Source organism: Rhineura floridana, chromosome 16 (genome assembly GCF_030035675.1).
Source record: "Rhineura floridana isolate rRhiFlo1 chromosome 16, rRhiFlo1.hap2, whole genome shotgun sequence".
Taxonomy (NCBI): domain Eukaryota; kingdom Metazoa; phylum Chordata; class Lepidosauria; order Squamata; family Rhineuridae; genus Rhineura; species Rhineura floridana.
In genome coordinates this window covers 9,237,014-9,258,270 of record NC_084495.1, presented here as the reverse complement: position 1 = coordinate 9,258,270, position 21,257 = coordinate 9,237,014, and the positions used below count along the sequence as shown (strand labels likewise).

Here is a 21,257-nt window from a genome sequence, read left to right as displayed (position 1 = left end):
TCACTGAGACTTAAGACTTGGTAAAATAAGAAAAGCTACTTTATTGATAGAAATACATAGTAGATAGGAAGGCATACCTAGTTCTAACTAACTAAATTGGAGGCGCAATGCCCAGGCGTGGGAGTTGACCTCATGGCTAGGAGAGAGAGAGCAAAGATGTCTCCTCTCTCCCAGTCAGAGAAGAGACTCTGGGCCAGAAGAGCTCCCGCTATATAAATGGGCGATCGTTCCAGCTCGTGGCCCTGGGTTGGGGGTCCCTGCGTCTAGCTGTGCCTACATGAGCCGCAGCCCCTTCGATGGGGCTTACCATCAGGTTAACAGACACGAATCGGGCAGTAAGCTCTGTATTCTGTAGTCTGAGCCTGTGCGTGTTTCTTCGGAAGTAAGGCTGTAATCCTGACCGCATTTACCTGGGAGTAAGCTCCACTGAATTGAATAGGGCTTATTTCTGAGTAGGGATGGTTAGAATTCCAGTGTGTTTCATTTTGTTGAATGGGACTTACTCTCAATGCATTCAACACTCCAGAATCAATGCCGCTGAACAAAGTTAGACCTACATCAGGATGATGGGGTGGCTAAATGGTGGCCCTTCTGATGCTGTTGAACTCCATCTCCCATCAGCCCCAGACAGCATAAGCAATAGTCAGGGATGCTGGGAGTTATAGTCCAACAACATCTGGAGAGGCACAGCTTTCCCATCCATGACATACACACTCACTATTATATAGGACCACCCCTTGCTTAGTTTTAGAAATTTAGCTAGATGTTTGATCAGCTGTTATTTCATTACCCTTGGTTTCTGTATACCTGGAGCCACTTCACACATGCCCCTTTCTGCAATGTCAGGAGTTGGCAAATGCTTTTCAGGCTGACTTTCATGCCTTGAGAAGCTTCTCTTGCTGTTCTCTGCAGACCAAAAATGGAAATGGCCTGCCTTCAAGTCGATTCTGACTTATGGCGACGCTATGAATAGGGTTTTCATGGTAAGCAGTATTCAGAAGTGGTTTACCATTACCTTCCTCTGAGGCTGAGAGGCAGTGACTGGCCCAAGGTCACCCAATGAGCTCTCCCAGGTCATAGACCAACACCTTAACCACTACACCACACTGGCTCTCAAGCAGCTGCTGAAGTCACAGAAGCAGGCCTGGGCAGTTTATTCTCGTCAATCAACCAGCCAAGCCACATCAAGTAATATTTTGCATGAATTATTTGCCATCACTGATCTAAAGATTAATCTTTAGTGTGGACTGAAACTTAGTATCATAATCATTATTATTTGTTGTCTTTGTTGTTATCATTGCTACTAAATTTATTACCCATCCTTTAACAGTAGGTACCCCAGGGTGGGTCACAACAATATAAAATACATTATTGAAAGCAGTTTAAAATAATTGCATCAGTTCACACATCCATTTGGCAGTCAAGTGTACAGCAATGCAATGTAAATAAGGGGTATGCATGTGTGAACCAGACTATGATAAGCGACAACTGAACATGTGAAACCACTACGATGGAAGCAGTGAGAAGTGATCTGACCCTTTCTTTATCTGCAGTGCTGTATCCATGGTTGCTCATGCACACATAGAAATCAGTCTATATATACACACATTCAGAGTTGTGGACAAGTAATTCCTACTCAGAGTAGAGTCATTCAAATTAATGGACTTAAGTTAGTCATGTCCATTAATTTCAACAGGTCTACTTTGAGTAGGACTAGCATTGAATACCACCCACGCATACATGATGAATACATTTTCACATATAAGGGCATACAACAAAAAACTATTGTAAAATTTTACATCTTGTAAAAGAAAAAAGCCCTCCTAAAAAAGCTGACTGTATGCACCTTTGCAAGATACCCTATATTCACACACAAAAAAACCCTCACCTATTTTCTCCAAAATTATTTTGTAAATGATTGAAAACATTATGTATGAAGTGACATGACCTTTTTTTTAAAAAAAAACACACAATCTGCAATGCTATATCCATGATGGCCCATTTGCACAATTCATTCCTTGATGTTGCCGTCATCTAGCAATGAATGCTCTGATGTGGAGGGCCACATCAAGTGATATTCTCTATGCAGGTTTAAGAGTGCAGGCACTACATCTGCATCTGAGAAAACTCTACAAGTTTGGTAAATATAGCAAAAACGGCCCAGAGACTTAATTGACCTTAACTCATTTTTTTTTCTTCTTAAAGAAGAAGAGAAGGTCTTGTCTTCAGGAAAGTATGCATCCGATCTGGGCCAGAGTCAGGGATCCTTTTTAAGCCCAAGGGCTGCATTACCTCACTGACAACCTTCTGGAGGTCACGTGCCAGTCCTGAGTGGAGCAACCGGTGTGATAGTGAAGTCCAGTCCAGTCATAGAAAAGTAAGAGGTTTGGACACATCTCTCCATCCAAGAGGCATCATTACAGTTCAAGAGCACATTCCAGCCAGGCAAAGGGCTAATGAGGTATTTGGCTTAGGGAGAGGGTGTGTGGCCTGGGGACGCTTCCCACGGGCCAGATGGAGAGGCCTGAGGGCTGCATTTGGCCCCTCCGGTCTGAGGTTTCCCACCCCATTTTAGCAGTGGAGAAGAAGAGGCACGCACCCCCCCCATCACAAGCATTCCACATTTCCATTAGAAGCGTATCTGGAATTAGGGTGAACTGATCTAAATCCTCCGTCTGAACTAGCTTTCCCTTTTTCAAGTTCACATATTTTTTTAAGTCAGCATCCATACCAGCTAGTGACAATAACAAATTACAATATTTAGTTTGCAGCTGGAGCATTTATGCAACCTGGGGCATCATCTCAAACCTCTAGCCATGCAAGTTACACTCCTTCTATACTGCAAAATTATGTTTGCTTGGAGACGAGAGAGATTTCTGATTGGGACTCACTATTCACATTCAAGGAGACTGCAATCCTACTATGCATTTAGAGAACAAGCCCCATTCACAAAGTCTTTGCCAGATTCAGCTGGTGCACCAGCTACAACTATTCCTGGACACAGATAGTTCACCCTCAAGTGACCTATGCTCTGGTAATCTTTTTTTTTTTTTAGATTACTGTAATGTGCTTTATGGAGAGCTACCCTTCAAAATTAGTTGTTGTAAACCGCCCAGAGAGCTTCGGCTATGGGGCGGTATACCAGTTGAATAAATAAGTTTAATAAATAAAATAAATAAAATGATCCAGAAATTACAATTCTACAAAATGCAGCTGCCACGATACTGACAGGGAAAGCTATCAGGAATATAACAGCACTGATCTGGAAAGAGATTAATTGGTTACCTGTTCATTTTGGGGCTTCATTCAAGGCCTTAAATGGCTTGGAATCCTGATATCTTGAGGGAACACCTCTCCCTGTGTCCTTAGATCTGATGAAGGCCCATCTCATCCTACCATCAGAGAAGATACATTGGGTGGCAACATGAGATAGTGCCTACTCTGTGGTGGCACTCTGACTTTGGACGCTGTCTAGTGCCATCTCTGTTAACATTCCAGAAGCAGGCAAAACCAACTTGTTTACCCAGGCATTTATGAGTGATTATTCATTCCTGCAATAAAATACAGTTGCATTTATTGTCTGCTGGCCTTGCTGATTATTAGTTTTATCAGCTGCTATTTTATTTTGGCTATTTTAATACTGTTCATACCTGCTCTGGAATGTATATTAGGGGCAGGATATAAATTCCGCACTGAGATTTCAGTTGGAGCAAGCATGCATGGGTTTGGGCTAAAACAAGTAAATATCATCATATTGACCACCTGAGAATACCAGGTGCTGTAGGCTTAGAGAAAGGCAGTGGTAAACCACCTCTGAATACCTCTTACCATGAAAACCCTATGAATATATCCAAAAAGATTCACAGGGTCGCCATAAGACGTAATCGACTTGAAGGCAGAGAACAAGAAATGCCAAAAGAGAACCCATCTCTGTGTGCTGATGTGTATGTAAGCAAGTGTGAAGTGATAACACACAGGGGCAAATTTTTTTCCTGACTTCACACAGAGACTAATGGGGTCTGAACTGGCAGTGACTGCCCAGTAATGAGACCATGGGGTCATAGCATAGCTCAATGAAAATGTCAATGGCAACAAGGGAGAGGGTTTTCTCAGTGGTGGCCCCCAAATAATGGAATGATGTTGCTGATGAGGTGCGCCTGGCGCCAACACTGTCATCTTTTTGGTACCAAGTCAAGACTTTCCTCTTCTCCCAGGCATTTTAGCATGTGTTTTTAAATTATTATTTTTTAAAGTGTTTTTAAATTTGTATATTTGTTTTTAATGTTTTTGTTGTAAACTGCCCAGAGAGCTTCGGCTATGGGGCGGTATACCAATGTAATAAATAATAATCATCATAACTCAGTATGCCGCAGGTACCAAAAAATAAATAAACAAGTGAATTCAATGCTAGGGATCATTAGGAAAGGAACGGAAAACAAAACTGCTGATATCAAAACACCATTTTACAAATCGGTGTGACTACATTTGGAATACTGTGCACAGTTCTGGCCGCCTCTTCTCAAAAAGGATATTGTAGAGCTGAGAAAAGTGCAACTAAAATGATCAAGGGGTTGGAGCAACTCCCCTATGAGGAAAGGTTACAACATTTGGGTCTTTTTCATTTAGAGGAAAGGTACGAGGAGACAAAGGTGTATAAAATTACGCATGGCGAAGAGAAAGTGGATAAGGAACAGCTTCGCTCCCTCTCTCATAACACTAGAACTTGGGGACATCCAATGAAGTTGGAAGATTCAGGGCAGACAAAAGAAAGTACTCCTACAAGCAGCACATAGCTATACTATGGAATTTGGTCCCACAGGAAGCAGTGATGGCCACCAACTTGGGTGGCTTTAAAAGAGGATTAGAGAAATTCATGGAGGAAAAGGCTTTCATGATGGCTGTGTTGTCCTTCCACTGTCCCAGGCAGTTTGCTTCTGAGTATTGGTTGATGGGAGTGACAGCCTCTCATAGAGTACATTGCAGTATTCCAGCCTTGCGGTTACTGATACATGGACTATGGTGGTCAGGTTGCCCTTATCCTGCTAGGGCCGTCGATGGACAAAAGCTGATAAAAGGCACTCCTAGTCACCGAGGCCACTGTGCCTCAAGTGACAACTATTGTCCCCTTCAGAAAGAGTGGCAATCCCTTCCCAGATAGGCAAATGGCCTATCTCCTGGATCTGGACCCCCACACACACCAGCAAAGCCCCCACATTCTCAGGATTCCATTTATTGGCCTTTATCCAGTCCACCACTGCATTCAGCCAGTGGTCCAGTTCTTTCAAAGCCTCTCCTTATTCAGAAGTAACAGAGAAATAGAACTGGGTATCATCAGCAGCATACTGATTTCACCATGCCCCCAAACTCCTAATGACCACTCTCAACAGCTTCATATAGATGTTGAGCAGGACTGGGGACAAAATAATGGTAGATACAGAATGGCATCTGCTGGATTGCAGGACTTGCAGTGATTTCCTAGTTTTTGTCCAATAAGAAACCTCCCATACACCTGCTTCTTCTTATAGGTAGTACTTCTAAGACAACTGAAATGTCCCAATTGCTCTCTCCCATAGAGAAAACAGCCTGTAGCTTTTGTGTTGGAGAGAGATGGTCACAATTCAGTTTAATGAAATGTTCAGAATAGACATTATCAAGTTGGTTTTCTACAAAATGCAGTTAAAAAAACAAGATTGTGAAAATTTACAGCCTTGAAACTCACCCCTAAGGAAATGAATCCTTGTGGGGAAAGCATGCAACAGGCAGGAGCTCATCACTTCACCCTGCCAAATCTTTCTCAACCTTTTGCCTTAAAAATGTCATTATGTCTTCCCAGAGGAAGGACAGGCTGTGCCGAAGTCAATTTTTCTCTCTGCTGCGTTAGTAATAGAACATTAAATGACACAGTAAAGCAAGATGAAAAGGGCAGGTAAGAGCAGCTTAAGGGCAATATGCGCATGTGTCCATATGTGTGTGTGTATATATATATATATATATATATATATATATATATATATACACACACAAGAAAACCCCCAAGCATGTTATTCTAGCTTTGTTTTGCTTAGTACTGTACTCTCTGGAGGCTGGTTTATTAGGGCACTGTTCTTCAACCTTGGCTTCCCAAGATGATGTTGGACTACAACTCCCATCATCCACGGCCATTGGCTAAGCTGGCTGGGGTTGATGGGAGCTGTAGTCCCGCAATATCTGGGGACCCAAGGTTGAACAGTGTATTAGGGCAACTGGGGCACTGCCCTACCAAATTCACTCTGTCCTCAGCCAGGAGGCCCCAGCTTCTTGCTGGCACCCAGTCTAGGGCGTGGCCCTGCCTGGCAGCTTCCTCCTCCTTGGTCTCAGTGTGGTGGTCTTTGCAGAGCTCAGCAGAGAGGAAGATGGAGACAAAACTGGACTTAGTTGGCTCTGCCTGTCATTACCTTACCTCTGGCTCCATCAGCTGGTGGTCTCCCTGTCTTCCGCCCAACCAGTGCCCATGGGCATCAGACACCACTGCTCAGGTGCTAACCAAGGTAAAAAACTCTCCTGGAGACAAATAAAACTATAGGCCAGAGGACAGCTGAGGCTGAAGTTAGACCAGGGATCACCAACTTTTTTGGGCTCGCAGGCACATTAGCAAACTGGAGAAAATGCCACACAGGCACTGCAAGCATGCATACCTTCAAACTCGGTCTCCCTCTGCCAGCAGTTAGTCTACAAAAAGTTAGCTCTCCTGCAGCATAGCCCCACCCCATATCACCACTAGGCTTCAAATAAGCATTATGTTGGCTACTGTAGAAGGTTTCTTTAAAGCCTAATTTTGTGTGAGAGCCCACAACCTACAAGAGGAGCCATGAAGTAGACCAACCAATTTGAGACAAAGACCATTATCAAACACACACATTTTTTTAATTGATTCATTACATATGGTTTGTAAAGGGCATACCTTTGACAAGTGTCTGTGGTATAAAAACAGCTTCATGCAATCCCAGAAATGATTGATTCAGGAGGAGGCACCCATCAGTGCTTGCCTGCTCTGCCTCTTTGTGGGTAATGCACAGAAGTGGTCAAACAATCCTCAAGCCTTGGCATATTGATCTCCAGCTTGTCAATATCTAGACAGCAAACCTCAAAAGTAGGAATAGTCATACAAACAAAGCCATTTGTGCGTGAGCTCAAGCTGATCCAAAATACATCCTCCCCCATGCTCCCTCCCAAAATAAAGATGCCAAGGTGTGGCTTCCCAGTGTGTGTTCCACATGAAAGCTCAACAACACTATGTCATGCCACACCATTTGCAGACCTGCTCTCGGGGACAGCATCTCTGCTTGGCCTGTTCAGTGATCTCTGTGGAGCTCCAACAGGCAGCACGGAACTTGCATTGCTCATGGTGGACTCTTGTGTCTATGCCAATATTTCCTCGATTCCTTCTCAGCCCCACCCCCAAATTATGTGATTTTATTAGAAAAAAGATACCCCATAAACATGCTACTTTTCTTTGTCAGAGCATTCTAGTTCAAAGTTAAGCCATTTCAAAATGACTTGAAGATTGGTTGCATTAACTATGCATGGGCATTTTAAGGCAATGCAGTATACCGGCTACCATGTCATCCCAGGGCAAATGATAAACCGCATGATGGGTCATCAAGTCCAAGTAGTAGGCTTCTTGTGACCAATAGCCCTCCCTCTTAAAACAGGACCAATAATGCATAGAAAAACTCATCCTGAAGACTTGTATGTCTCACATGCTGATGGGAACAGAGGAAGAGGTGTTGGGAGCGTTGCTGCACCAGTCTTTTATACGCCATTAGCCTGTGCATGAGAAGGCATTGGCCACACAGAGAACTACATTTAAAACACAAGTCAACCTAGTCAATTCACACTGCGGAAAGCATCATGCTGGAGAGGGATGGAGAACCTGTGGCTCTCCAGATATTGCTAGATTACAACTCCCATCAACTCTCATCATTAGCCATAATCACTAAGGCTGATGGGATTTGGAGGCCAGCAACATCCAGAGAGCAAAAGTTCCCCATCCCTGACATAGGGTGAAGCTATTTCCTAGTCCTAAAAGCAAGATATAGTTATGCAGGATGGGTTTTTGACAGGTGTGCCAAATTTCTGCCTTTGGAAATAGACTTCTAAAGCTACATTACTTGTTGACCATTAGGTCTATAGGAGGAAATGAACCATGACCACAAACTCTATACAAAAGAGACACCACAAAATGCATTGCAACCTCATCCTCTGAGTTTCTAATATTTGCATAATGAAACCGCACTGTTGCCCCATCTTCTGGATTTTCATCATTTCCACTATGAAACCGCACAGCAGGCAAATTGGGCAATGGAGGTGGCATGTAGGCATGAGGATTCTCAGCACTATATGGTGGCAGTTCATCACGAAGATATGGTGGTGGAGCATCACCAGGATATGGTGGCGCCTCTGCAGCATAAGAGGGAGGAGTGCTAATGTTGCAAAGTGGTGGAGGAGAGCTGAGATTCTCCAGGTGGATCTGCTCCAGGTTCTCATTGTTGGTTATGTCCCGATCTACACTGCAGGGAAGAGTGTCGACGATGGAAAGCCTTGGACGAGAGGCAGCACCCTCCTGGTACCACTGCACTTACTCCGAGGAGTGTTGACAGAGTAGTGAATTAAAAATTTGATCAAGCACCTCCTTTGAATCACAACAGTTGATAATACCAGGCTCAAGTAGTAATTTAACACACATGCACACACACAGAGGGGTGTAGTCATCCAGGCTCTCAGACCCTTACTGTTTTGGGAGGTGGATCTCAGCAGAGTCCCTATATCTCCAGCATTCTACAAGCCAATGAGCATGAAAGGGGAGTGTGTTAGCATGTTAGAAGACTCTTCTCAGCAGCTTTTTTGTCCTTTCCGTCTGATTGGAGTCAATCAGAGTGAAAGGAGGTGAGTCAGCCACTAATTCATGGGCTGCTGAGACTGCAGTCCTGTACAACAGATATGGGGAACCTTTGGCCCTCCAGATGTTGCTGAACCACAACTCCCATCATCCCTTGCCATTCGCCACACCTGATAGGGCTGATGGGAGTTGTAGCTCAGCAACATCTGGAGGTCCAAACATTAGAGTAGTGGCAAATTCAGAAGCGCAGGGCCCCTTCATAATCGTCATGCCCCTCCCCCCTTTTTTGCTGCCTTCTCCCACAACAACAGACATCCCTAGGAGACAATAAGCATGAAAGGGGGCAGTGTTAGCTACTGAATAGAGTCTTCTCAGTGGGTGGTTCACCTCCTTTCACTCTGATTTGCTCTAATCAGCAGAAAAGGTCAAGGATGCAAGTTAGACAACTCTTCTCAGTGGCTAACATACTCCCCTTTCATGCTGACTGGCTGATAGGATGCTGGAGACATAGGAACCAACTGGGACCCAGCTCCACAAAATATAAGGGGTCTAAGACCCCTGAGAACCCAGATATACTCCTGGTACCAAAATTTCCCCAGCCCTGCTATACACACTTATCTGGGAGCAAACCCCATGAAACTGTGGGAGCTAATTCTGAGTAGATGAATATAAGACTGCACTGTGATCCTGTACACACTTATCTGGAAGTAAGCCTTTTTGAACTCAGAGGGAATTTCTTCTGAGTAGACATAATAGCAATGTAAGCAGGGGTGTAGTGGTCCAGGGTCTTGAGGGGCCTTACACCCCTTACTTTTTTGGGAGCAGGGTCCCAGACAGGATCCTATATTTCCAGGATCCTAAGAGCCAATCAGCATGAAAGGGGAGTATATTAGCCACTGAGAAGAATCTTCTGACATGGTTTCTTGTCCTTTCCTGTTGATTGAAGCCAGAGTGAAAGGAGGTGAGTCAGCCACTGAGAAGAGTCTTCTCAGTAGCTAACACACTCCCCTTTCATGCTGATTGACTCCTAGGGACATTTGTTGTTGTGGGAGAAGGTGCACATGGGTAGGACCGAAGAGTATGGAGATGACAACAGAGAGCAAATAAGTGAGTGAGTGGGCGTGGATATGGGGGGGGAGTCTCATGACTATCATGAAGGGACCCTCCACTTATGAATTTGTCACTACACTATTGACTATAAGTTTCAGAGTGCCCAACAGAACTCAAGGCTCAGTAGCAGCCTGAGCCTATGCATGTTTATTCAGAAGTAAATCCTACTATGTTCAATGGATCTTACTCCTAAGTAAATATGCACAGGATTGCAGCTTTTCCATCTGAGGCTATGCAAGTGAGCAGACTGCAATCCGATGGGAATTACTCCAGAGGAAGTGGATTAGTGGGTAGCAGCAGCCCACCGCCCGGAATACAATAGGACTGAGTACACATCAGATTGGACTGCATCAGTATGCTGATGACACACAGATGGATAGGCTTGACTACCTTGACCTATGATGCTCTGACTGACTTCCTTCCCTCGCAGACTGATATGCTTAGGGAAGCTTATCTGCCCCTCCTCCTTCCGCCCTTTCCTTTCTTCTCTTCTTCGACTGTCCAAGAGAGAGGAGACACCTTTGTCTCTGCTCTCTCTCTCCTGAGCCATGAGGGCAACTCCCAAGTCTGGTGTTGCTCCTCCAACTTAGTTAGAACTAGGTATGCCCTTCCTCCCTACTATGTATTTCTATAAATAAGGTAGCTGTTCTTATTTACTAAATCTTAAGTCTCAGTAGTCTCAGTGCAGGGTAAAAGCCTGCTCCTTAGGTAAATATACACACTAGCACACACGCATTTCAGACCGTTCATGATCTTTGCTAATATCTATACAAATTTACTTAACAAGGGTGAGATCAAAGTCTGATAAACAAACAACAGTGTCAACAATGACCCCTCTTTCCCCTTCTACTTGGAATTACAGGGCTCCCAAGTTATTTTGGGGAGGGGGTGCTAGAGCAAGATGCCCACTGTGGGCGGGCCTTTCTGAGTGGGTTCCACTCCCCGCTGTCATCGCATTGCCCATTTGTTTGCCCTCTCCCTCCCTAGGTCATTGGTTCCATTATCATATCAATCTAACAGTTAGGAAGTTTTTCCTGATATTCAGCTGAAATTTGGCTTCCTGTAACTTGAGCCTATTATTACATGTCCTGCACTCTGGGATGATTGAGAAGAGATTCTGGTCCTCTTCTCTTCTCAAGGCTAACCATGCCCAGTTCTTTCAGTCTCTCCTCATAGGGCTTTGTTTCCAGTCCCCTGATCATCCTTGTAGCCCTCCTCTGACCTAGATGGGCCTTTGGCCTGATCAAGCAGCCAGACTCTTCTTTTGACCTTAATCCACACTTCCTTAACAAACTACATTCACAGGATTCTTCGGGGGCCATAACTATTCCAAGTGGTGTTATACAGCTTTAAATGTCTAGAGTAGATGGGGCCCATCGCAGGTATTTGTTGGATCACCTGTCTCTATAGCAGAGCTGGGGAAAGTTACTTTTTTGAACTACAACTCCCATCAGCCCAGCCAGCATGGCCGCTGGATGGGGCTGATGGGAGTTGTAGTTCAAAAAAGTAATTTTTCCAAGCTCTGCTCTATAGCAATCAGCCTGAGACCAAAGTTCCACAGGGAGGAGGCTGCTTGTGCGCCCGCTGGTGGATTGTACTTCTTGGGGTAGAACACAGAGCAGGGCTTTTTCTATGGTGGCACCCCAGTCCTAGAACTCCCTCCCCATGGAGCACTAAAGGTCACTACATGTACATGATGAAGGCTTATTTGTTCTCACCAACGTATTATACACAATTTTATTGATGGTCAGACACCTATATTTAATAGCTTGCATCTGACAAGTGTTTGTGCTAAGTAAAAACAGCTTCCTGCATCTCAGAAGCATTTGACTCAAGAGGCACACATTGCTGCTTGCCTGTTTTGCCTCTTCAGGGTTAATGTAATACACAGAAGTGATTGTCACAATTCCAAATTTTAAACAGGCCATGGAGTATCATACAGTACGCCCCTCCCATAATAACTATGCAGACCTGCCCCTGGCTTGTTATGCCTTCAGCAGGAACAGTCACTCAAACTCAATTCTTCATTGGTAAGCTAGCTTAGAGTATGTTTGCCCAAGAGTAAGTGAACCTAGGCATTACCCATCCAGGCATAGCATAGGGCAGCTCAATAACACTCATCCTTATCTTTACTAGGAAGGTCTAAGGCAGCCTTTCCCAACCAGTGTGCCTCCAGATGTTGTTGGACCACAATTCCCATCTTTCCTGACCATTGGCAATGTTGGCTGAGGCTGATGGGAGTTGTGGTCCAACAACATATGGAGGCACGCTGGTTGGGAAAGGCTAGTCCAAGGTGTTGGTTTGGAGGACCTTTCTGCTTGCCTGTTTATAGACTGTGAACAAACCACTAAGCTTGCAGAAAGAACTAGCTCTCCCCATCAAGGAAAAGGCTTGATCATGCAATGCCTGGCTTGACAGCAGTTCCTTCACCTGCACTTGAGTCTTTGACACAATCATCCCATGGAGATGCTACTTTCTTTTAGATGCAGAGCTTTCCAGCTCAGGGTGAAAGAAGCCCTTTTAAGTGTCATTTTTTCCTGGATCCTAAAGCAATATGTGATGATTCAGCCTGGGATTCCAGAAATAGCCTTACAGACAGATCTGACCCTTTCTGTACATCACTCGTCAAGCAGTGGCTCCAGTTACAAAGTAGGCTCTGAAACAGCATCATCTCCATTTCCAGAACAAAATGGACAATGAAACTAACCAATAGGGCAAACACGGCATGGAGAGGGCAAATCCGTTGTCTTCAGGGAACGTGTCACTATATGGTGGTGGGTCATACAGTAGTGAATCTGCAGGATAAGGGGGAGGAATGTCAATCATATTGTGTGATCAATGGCGAAGATTTTCCATCTGGGTCTCCTCAAGGTGCTCACTGATTTGGTTTGTATACCAGGGAGTCCTCCTCCCCCGATGGCGAGTCTTCCTCCTCTGATGGCGAGTCCTCCTCCGATAGCGAGTCCTCCTCCTCCGACGGCGAGTCCTTCTGCATCTTCCCTTGTAATAGCACGAGGCACCAAGAGCAACAGTGCCACCAACTATCAGAAAGGAAAATAAAAATTCAATCCAGCCTGGAAACAAAAGAAGACGCCAGTCACCAATTGGCAGCACAGACACTCCGCCTTCTAGCTTTATCCCTTCCTTCACAAAACCAGCAGAAGTTATTAATTCTTCTGCAGATAAATTAACTTCAAATATGCAGAAGTCACACCATGTCATCACACATTATTTAAACGCTTGTTATTGTGTTGTTAGATGAGCATACTGTACATCATCTAAAATGTGGCTCTTAATTGAGTTTCCCTGTTTGCATTTTATTTTGTTATTAAGTCGCTTTGAGACCTTTTCTTCTTCTAGTGAACATCTGAAGCTGCCTTATACTGAGAAACCATTGATCCATGTAGTAGCAGCATCCTTTGCACTGACTGGCAGCCACTCTCCAGGTTTTCAGGAAGAGGTCTCTTTCAGCCCTACCTGAAGATGCTGGAGACTGAACCCAGGACCTCCTGCATGCAAAGCAGATGCTCCACCCCTGAGCTACTGCCCTTCCCCTTCCCCACCCCCTCCTCCTCCCCTTGTTAGCAGAGTAGTAAACTTGTGTGAAACTTGCCTGAAGGAGCACACCCTTTTCCCTGGGTAGAATCAGGCTGAGACTCTAGGCTTAGGAAAATAAGAAAGTGTAGTTTATTACTGGAAATACAGACTTGATAGAAAAGAGTTCTAGTTAACTACACTGGAGATGCACAGAGCCATGCTGGCCCTTCGATCTGGGAGAGACAGAAAAAGGAAAAATGTCGCCTCTCCCAGGAAGGGAAGAAGAAGAGGGGAGGAGCAGGAAATGAGGACATCAACCCCATCATTTTACACCTGAAGGAAGCACCTTTAGGAAGGGGCACTGGAGGTTGCCCGAGTCAGACCATTGGTCCACCTAGCCCAATATCGGCTGCACTGACTGGCAGCGGCTCTGCAGGGTTTCAGGCAGGGGTCTCTCTCAGCGGCAGCTGGAGATGCCGGTGATTCATCCTGGGACCTTCTGCATGCAAGGCAGATGCTCTACCACTGAGCTGCGGCCCTTCCCTTCTCTAGCCACTTTAATCAATGCAAACCCACCCAAGCCGAGTTGCATCCCAACCCTTCCAGCAACTGCTATTACTACATCATATGAGCACAAGAACAGCCCTCCTGGACCAGACGAAAGGCCCATCCTGTCCAGCATCCAGGTGCCCACAACAGCAAATCAGATGCCGCTGGAACGCCCACCAACAGAACTTGAGCACAATCTCTTTCTCCCACTGCGGTTCCCCTACAACAAGGGCGGGGAACCTTGGCCCTCCAGATGCTGCCAGACTCCATCAGCTTTAGCCAGAATATCAGATGACAGGAACTGCAGTCTGGCAACTTCTGGGTGACTGCAGATTCCCCACCCTCACCCTGTAACTAGTATTCAGGGGCACACTGCCAGACCATAGAGGCAGGAACGCAGGCAGAGCATGTTTAACTTGGATTCCTGCACTGAGCAGGGGGTTGAACCTGATCACTAGTGTAGTGACAAATCCAGAAGTGCAGGTCCCTCCATGATAGTCATGCTATGCTCCCTCACAGCCATGCCCCCTCACTCAACTTGTTCTCTGTTCTCATCTGCACATTCCTCAGTCTTTCCCTAGAGCGTCTTTTTCCACAACAACAGACATCCCCAGGAGCCAATCAGCACGAAAGGGGAGTGTGTTAGCTATTGAGAAGAGTCTTCTCAGTAGCTCACTTACCTCCTTTCACTCTGATTGGCTTCCATCAGCAGAAAAGGAGAAGGAAATGAGTTAGAAGGTTCTTCTCAGTGGCTAATGCACTCTCCTTTCATGCTGATTGGCTCATAGGATGCTGGAGACATAGGGAACCTCCTGGGACCCTGCTCCCAAAAAAGTAAGGGGTCTAAGACACACACCCCTCCAAGACCCCGAATGACAACAACCCTGGACTCAATGGCCTTTTAGGCCCCTTCCAACTCTTATTATTCTATGATTCTATGTTACACATTAGCAGAGAATTTAGCTAAACTCAGCAGAGTCAAGCAGCCTGTGCTGTATGAGTCACCTTAAAGGAGCAGGCTTTTACCCTGCATTCAAATCACTGAGACTAAAGACTTTGTAAAATGGGGGGGGGGTTACTACTTTATATATAGAAATACATAGTTGATAGGAAGGGTATAATTAGTTCAGACTAAGTTGGAGGCACAATGGCCAGGCTTGGACATTGTCCTCATGCTTCAGGAGAGAGAAACAACGATCAAGATGTCTCCTCTCTCTCAGCTGGATGATGAAGAAGGTGGTAAACAGGAGGGAGAGTTAGAGGTGAGGTCAGCTCCCTGAGAGCATCAGTTGACACAGAAGGAAGACAGGTAAGATGAGTCCAGGCCAGTGATAGCCTAGCCCCCTTGGAGGACCTATCTCCCCTCAGGCATGCAAAGAGAACCAAATGGGGGTTGCTCTTGCCACACTTCCAACAGAGCATTGCTCCATCTAACTCAGTATTGCTGACACTGATTGGCAGCAGCTCTCCAGGGTTTCCAACAGGAACCTTTTCCCAACCTGACCTTGAGATGCCGGGGACTGAACCTGGGACCTTGGGCAATGAAAGCAAGTGCTCTACCACTGGGCTACGGCCCTTTGCCTTAAGGGTTGGAAAAGGACATGGGGGGTTACCACACTCACAGCAGCAGCTGATGTGGTGGGGTGGAGCAATCTTTTCAGCACCCACCTGGCTGCTGCTTACCTAGAAAGGGCTAGAGCAGGGCAGGCCAGCAGCAAGGTCAGGGCTGTGCAGGGGCACTGGCAAAGCCAATCCAGCCCTCCAGCGGATGCATCCACATAGCCCCAACCTCATCACTGCCCTGCCCCAACCCATCCAAGTAATCTGCAGTGATGTCAGTGTTGAGATTCCCTATTGCACTACAGGGAGGACAGTTTTTCATGCCTGCCACACACTGCAATGGCATCTTCATCTCCATCTGTTGGGAGTAAAGCACCAAGGCATGTTACAAGTGACCCGAACCAGTGGGGGATGATAGATAGAAAGAAAAGTAATCTATTCTTCTCTCTCCTGGTTCCTCCTCAAAAGTGTTTGTTGTTTTTGCAGGCTTTACTCCTCCTTTCCCACTCTTCTGTGCCTGTCTTTGTTCTCATTTAGTAATGGCTCCCTGAATGCAGGCTGCATGGCTAGTTCAGCATATATGACTTTACCTTAACTTTCTTTATTCTTTAGTCTTAATAGACCAGTTATTTCTGCACTCCTCTGCAATATACCAAAAAACTCTAGCACCATCGAGGTATTTACTATGATTCCAAAATCCAATTCCTGGCCAGTCACAACCAGCTCATTCCCCATGAGCGTATATGTGAAATTCAGATTTTTATGTTATTCTATTTGCCCCAGTGGGCATCACTTCACCCTTGTTTACTCTGAATCACATTTGCCATTTTACTGCCCAATGACCCAGTTTGGAGGGATCCTCTTGCTCCTCCTAGCAATCCCTTCTTGTCTTAAGCACGTTGGACAATTTGTTATCCTCAACAAACTTGGCTATCTCACTGCTCACCCCTATTTTGTTATGTGCCTTCAAGTCGAATACGACTTATGGCGACCCTATGAATCAGTGACCTCCAAGAGCATCTGTCATGAACCACCCTGTTCAGATCTTGTAAGTTCAGGTCTGTGGCTTCCTTTATGGAATCAATCCATCTCTTGTTTGGCCTTCCTCTTTTTCTACTCCCTTCTGTTCTTCCCAGCATTATTGTCTTTTCTAGTGAATTAGGTCTTCTCATGATGTGCCCAAAGTATGATAACCTTAGTTTCATCATTTTAGCTTCTAGTGATAGTTCTGGTTTAATTTGTTCCAACACCCAATTATTTGCCTTTTTTGTGGTCCATGGTATGCGCAAAGCTCTCATCCAACACCACATTTCAAATGAGTTGATTTTTCTCTTATCCACTTTTTTCACTGTCCAACTTTCACATCCATACATAAAGATCGGGAATACCATGGTCAGAATGATCCTGACTTTAGTGTTCAGTGATACATCTTTGCATTTGAGGACCTTTTCTAGTTCTCTCATAGATGCCCTCCCCAGTCCTAGCCTTCTTCTGATTTCTTGACTATTGTCTCCATTTTGGTTAATGACTGTGCCGAGGTATTGATCATCCTTGACAAGTTCAATGTCCTCATTGTCAACTTTAAAGTTACATAAATTTTCTGTTCTCATTGATGATGATGGACTGCAAGTCAACTCCGACTTATGGCGACCCTATGAATAGGGTTTTCATGGTTAGCGGTATTCAGAGGGGGTTTACCATTGCCTTCCTCTGAGGCTGAGAGGCAGTGACTGGCCCAAGGTCACCCAGTGAGCTTCATGGCTGTGTAGGGATTCAAACCCTGGTCTCCCAGGTTGTGGTCCAACACCTTAACCACTTTTGATGTTCAGCTGTAGTCCTGCTTTTGTGCTTTCCTCTTTAACTTTCATCAGCATTCGTTTCAAATCATTACTGGTTTCTGCAAGTAGCATGGTATCGCCTGCATATCTTAAATTATTGATATTTCTCCCTCCAATTTTCACACCTCCTTCATCTTGGTCCAATCCCACTTTCCATATTATATGTTCTGCGTACAGATTAAACAAATAGGGTGCTAAAATACACCCCTGTCTCACACCCTTTCCGATGGGGAACCAACCAGTTTCTCTATTTTCTGTCCTTATGGTTGCGCATCAGGACAATCAGATGCTGTGGCACCCCCATTTCATTTAAAGCATTCCATAGCTTTTCATGATCTACACAGTCAAAAGCTTTGCTGTAATCTATAAAGCACATGGTGATTTCCTTCTGAAATTCCTTGGTTTGTTCCAGTATCCAAAGTATGTATGCGATATGATCTCTGGTGCCTCTTCCCTTTCTAAATCCAGCTAGGACATCTGGTGTTTCTCACTCCATATATGCAAGAGCCTTTGTTGTAGAATCTTGAACATTATACTTCACTTGCATGGGATATTAAGGCAATAGTTCAATAATTACTGCATTTCCTGGGATCCCCCCTCTAGGATGTACACCTTGGGGGGGGTTGAGAGTGTTGAAGAAGCTGACAGCAATGCTGTCAGGCAGGGGCACCCAAAGAGCAATGGTCAAAGCTGAGACACCAGACATGCATCCAAACTCAGAGGAAGGCAATGGTAAACCACCTCTGAATACCTCTTACCACGAAAACCCTATGAACAGAGTATCCAAAATGCTCGCCCCTAACTATAGATATGAACTTGTATAAAAAGCAGAGATTCCAACACCAACCCTTTGAGGACTCCACTTTCCACATCCACCAAGAACGTTCTTCTTGTGCTTCCAGTTTTTGAACCAGTTGCTGATCCACAAGAGGACCTCTCCTCTTTTCACAGCCAGATTCTCCAAAAGCTACTAAATACTAGCTTGGGGGTCAAGGTTCGCTCAAAACCACAATACAATACTTATGCACTTACCCGGAAGCCGTTCGTCAGGGAGGGGCTGGACAGCTTGTAGACCACCGGCAGTGCTTGCCTTGAGGTGCAGGGCGCGGGGGCACCTCTGCTGGTCAAGGCGGGCCTCTTCCGAGGCACAACGGGAGTGCAAGCTGCAAGTCCCGCAACAGAACTTGGCGTCCGCGCCGTCGCGCCGTTCCGGACATCCGAAGGCTCTGGCCGGTGACGCAGCTCGGCACGTCCAAAGCTGACACTTTTCACCCTCGGCACCCTTCGAAGCGCCCCCGGCAGCCAACAGCAAACACAGCGCGCACAGGCGGGCCCTCGCCATAGTCCGCTCGTCTCCCGGCGTAGGCCCTCCTTTCGAAAGAGGGTTCCCCCGCTTCCTCTCCAGGCATTAATTCCCCACCTTCGCCTCGTCCAGCTGTCCTTTTTAGCTTTTGTAGGCAGCCAAGCATGCTTTAAATACAAGTGCTTCCAACCAGCCTTTATATCCCTGGAAGAGGAAGCGGCAGAGGCCCAGAAGCACAAGTGACCTCAGCTGCCCTGGCCCCGATCCTCGCCCGTGTAATAATACCATTTCCCACTCCTCCGCCGCGGAGAATGAGCCAAAACAGCTCCAGCTGCAAATGGCAAATCGACCCATCTCCTGCCCCTCATTCGAAGTCGCCGATACCCACACTTGGCTCGGAAGGAAGTCTCTATCTTAAATGGGACCTGCCTCTGAGTAAGTGGACAAGCGCCATCCCTGTTATCTTTTCGGCGCCTACCGAAGGCTTTCCTCTTTCAACAAGCCTTTTAAGTTGAGACCATATCCCAGTCTGCTTCTGTGTTGCAATTGCTTTTTAAGATGTTTTTAAACTTTTTTTAATTTTTTTTTTAAACAATACGTTTTTAACCCTTTTTTATAATAATTTTTTTTATTATTCAATTTTTTATAAAACAAATACAAATACAACAAAAACAATACAACAGAAAAGAAAAAAAAGAAAAAACTTGACTTCTGATTTGTTACAGATCAGCTATAAGTATATAATATATATCAAACCTGTCTCCTAAAACATACGAAATTCACTTTTTTCCAAAGTCTATCTTAATTAATCAACAAATCCCATTATCATCATTTCATTTTTTTCTTTCAACAAAAAGTCCAAAAGAGGCTTCCATTCCTTAAGAAATGTATCTGTCGTTTTTTCTCTAATAAGACATGTCAATTTGTCCATCTCAACTAAGTCCATTAATTTCAATAGCCATTCTTCCATTGTTGGTATCGATTCCATTTTCCACTTTTGTGCATATAGTAATCTTGCTGCCGTGATCATATATAATATTATTCTTCCATATTTCTTCTCCTTTTGTTTATCCATAAAACCCAATAAAAAAAATTCTGGTTTTGACTGAATATTTATCTTTAAGATTTTTTGCATCATCCTACCTATCTGTGCACAAAATGATTTTGCCTGTTTACATAACCACCACATATGATAAAAAGATCCTTCTTGTTGTTTACATTTCCAACATACATTAGAAACATTACATTTTTGCCAACTTTTCTGGAGTCATATACCAACGATACATCATTTTATAAAAATTTTCTTTAAGATTATAGCATAATGTAAATTTCAAACCTTTTTTCCACATATTTTCCCATTGATCCATTTGTATATTATAACCAAAATTTTTTGCCCACTTAACCATACACTCTTTTGCTTGTTCTTCTTCCATGTCCATTTTCAATAAAAATTTATACATTTTTGCAATTATACATTCATCATTTGTACACAAACCTATTTCAAAATCAGATTTATTTATTTCAAACCCATACATTTTCTTGTCCATTTTAAATCTTTCTAACAATTGTAAATAGGCAAACCATTGTGAACTATATCCTTCTTTTATTAGTTGTTCTCTCTCTTTCATTATATATTCACCATGCACATTTTCTAATAGTTCTTGGTAAATTAACCATTTCTCTTTTCCAGCCATTTCTCTTCTATAAAATGCTTCTTGACTTGAAACACATAGTGGTATTTTCAAAAAAAACCTTGTTTTGTATTTATTCCATATATTCAACAAAGGACGTCTTATAAAATGATTATTGAAATCCACATTAACTTTTACTTTATCATACCATAGATATCCGTGCCATCCCCACTTCAGGTTGTGACCCTCCAAATCCAATAATCTTTTATTCCTCAATAGAATCCATTCCTTTATCCAGACTAAGCAACAAGCAGCAAAATAAAGTCTCAAATTTGGTAATCCCGGCCCTCCTCTTTCTTTGGCGTCTTGTAATAATTTAAATTTAACTCTTGGTTTTCCCCTGCCAAACAAATTTAGAAATATATTTTTGCCATTGTTTGAAAGGTAGATCAGAGGATATGACAGGTATTGTTTGAAATAGAAACATCATTCTCGGCAATACATTCATTTTTATTACAGATATTCTACCCATTAATGACAACTGTAATTTATCCCATTTTAACAAATCTTTCTTAATCTCTGTCCATAGTTTTTCATAATTATTATGAAACAACTTTGAATTTTTATTTGTCATAATGATACCTAAATATTTCACCTTTTCTTCTATTTTAAAATCTATCTTCTCCATTAACTCATTTTGATCTCTTAAAGATAAATTTTTCACCAACATCTTCGTTTTTTGATTATTGAACTTAAATCCTGCTAATGGTCCAAATTCTTCTAGTTTATCCATCAATACTTTGATTCCTTCCAAGGGATTTTCTAATACAATTATCAAGTCATCAGCAAAT

The 21,257-nt window shown here is 44.0% G+C and overlaps 1 protein-coding gene across 2 annotated transcripts; it reads right to left on the bottom strand.

The window, feature by feature from the left end:
* Positions 1-11,584: 11,584 nt before the first annotated feature.
* LOC133371273 (protein shisa-2 homolog) lies at positions 11,585-19,057 on the bottom strand. Of its 2 annotated transcripts, none has more exons than XM_061598500.1 (2): positions 18,505-19,057; positions 11,585-13,029 (listed from the first exon to the last, which is right to left on the bottom strand). In XM_061598500.1, the coding sequence occupies exons 1-2, from the start codon at positions 18,812-18,814 to the stop codon at positions 12,824-12,826; spliced, it is 516 nt and encodes a 171-aa protein (XP_061454484.1). In that variant the 5' UTR covers positions 18,815-19,057; the 3' UTR covers positions 11,585-12,823. The 2 variants fall into 2 exon arrangements, with proteins under 2 accessions (XP_061454484.1, XP_061454483.1); XM_061598499.1 differs by having other exon boundaries at positions 11,586-13,062; positions 18,505-19,055.
* Positions 19,058-21,257: the final 2,200 nt, after the last annotated feature.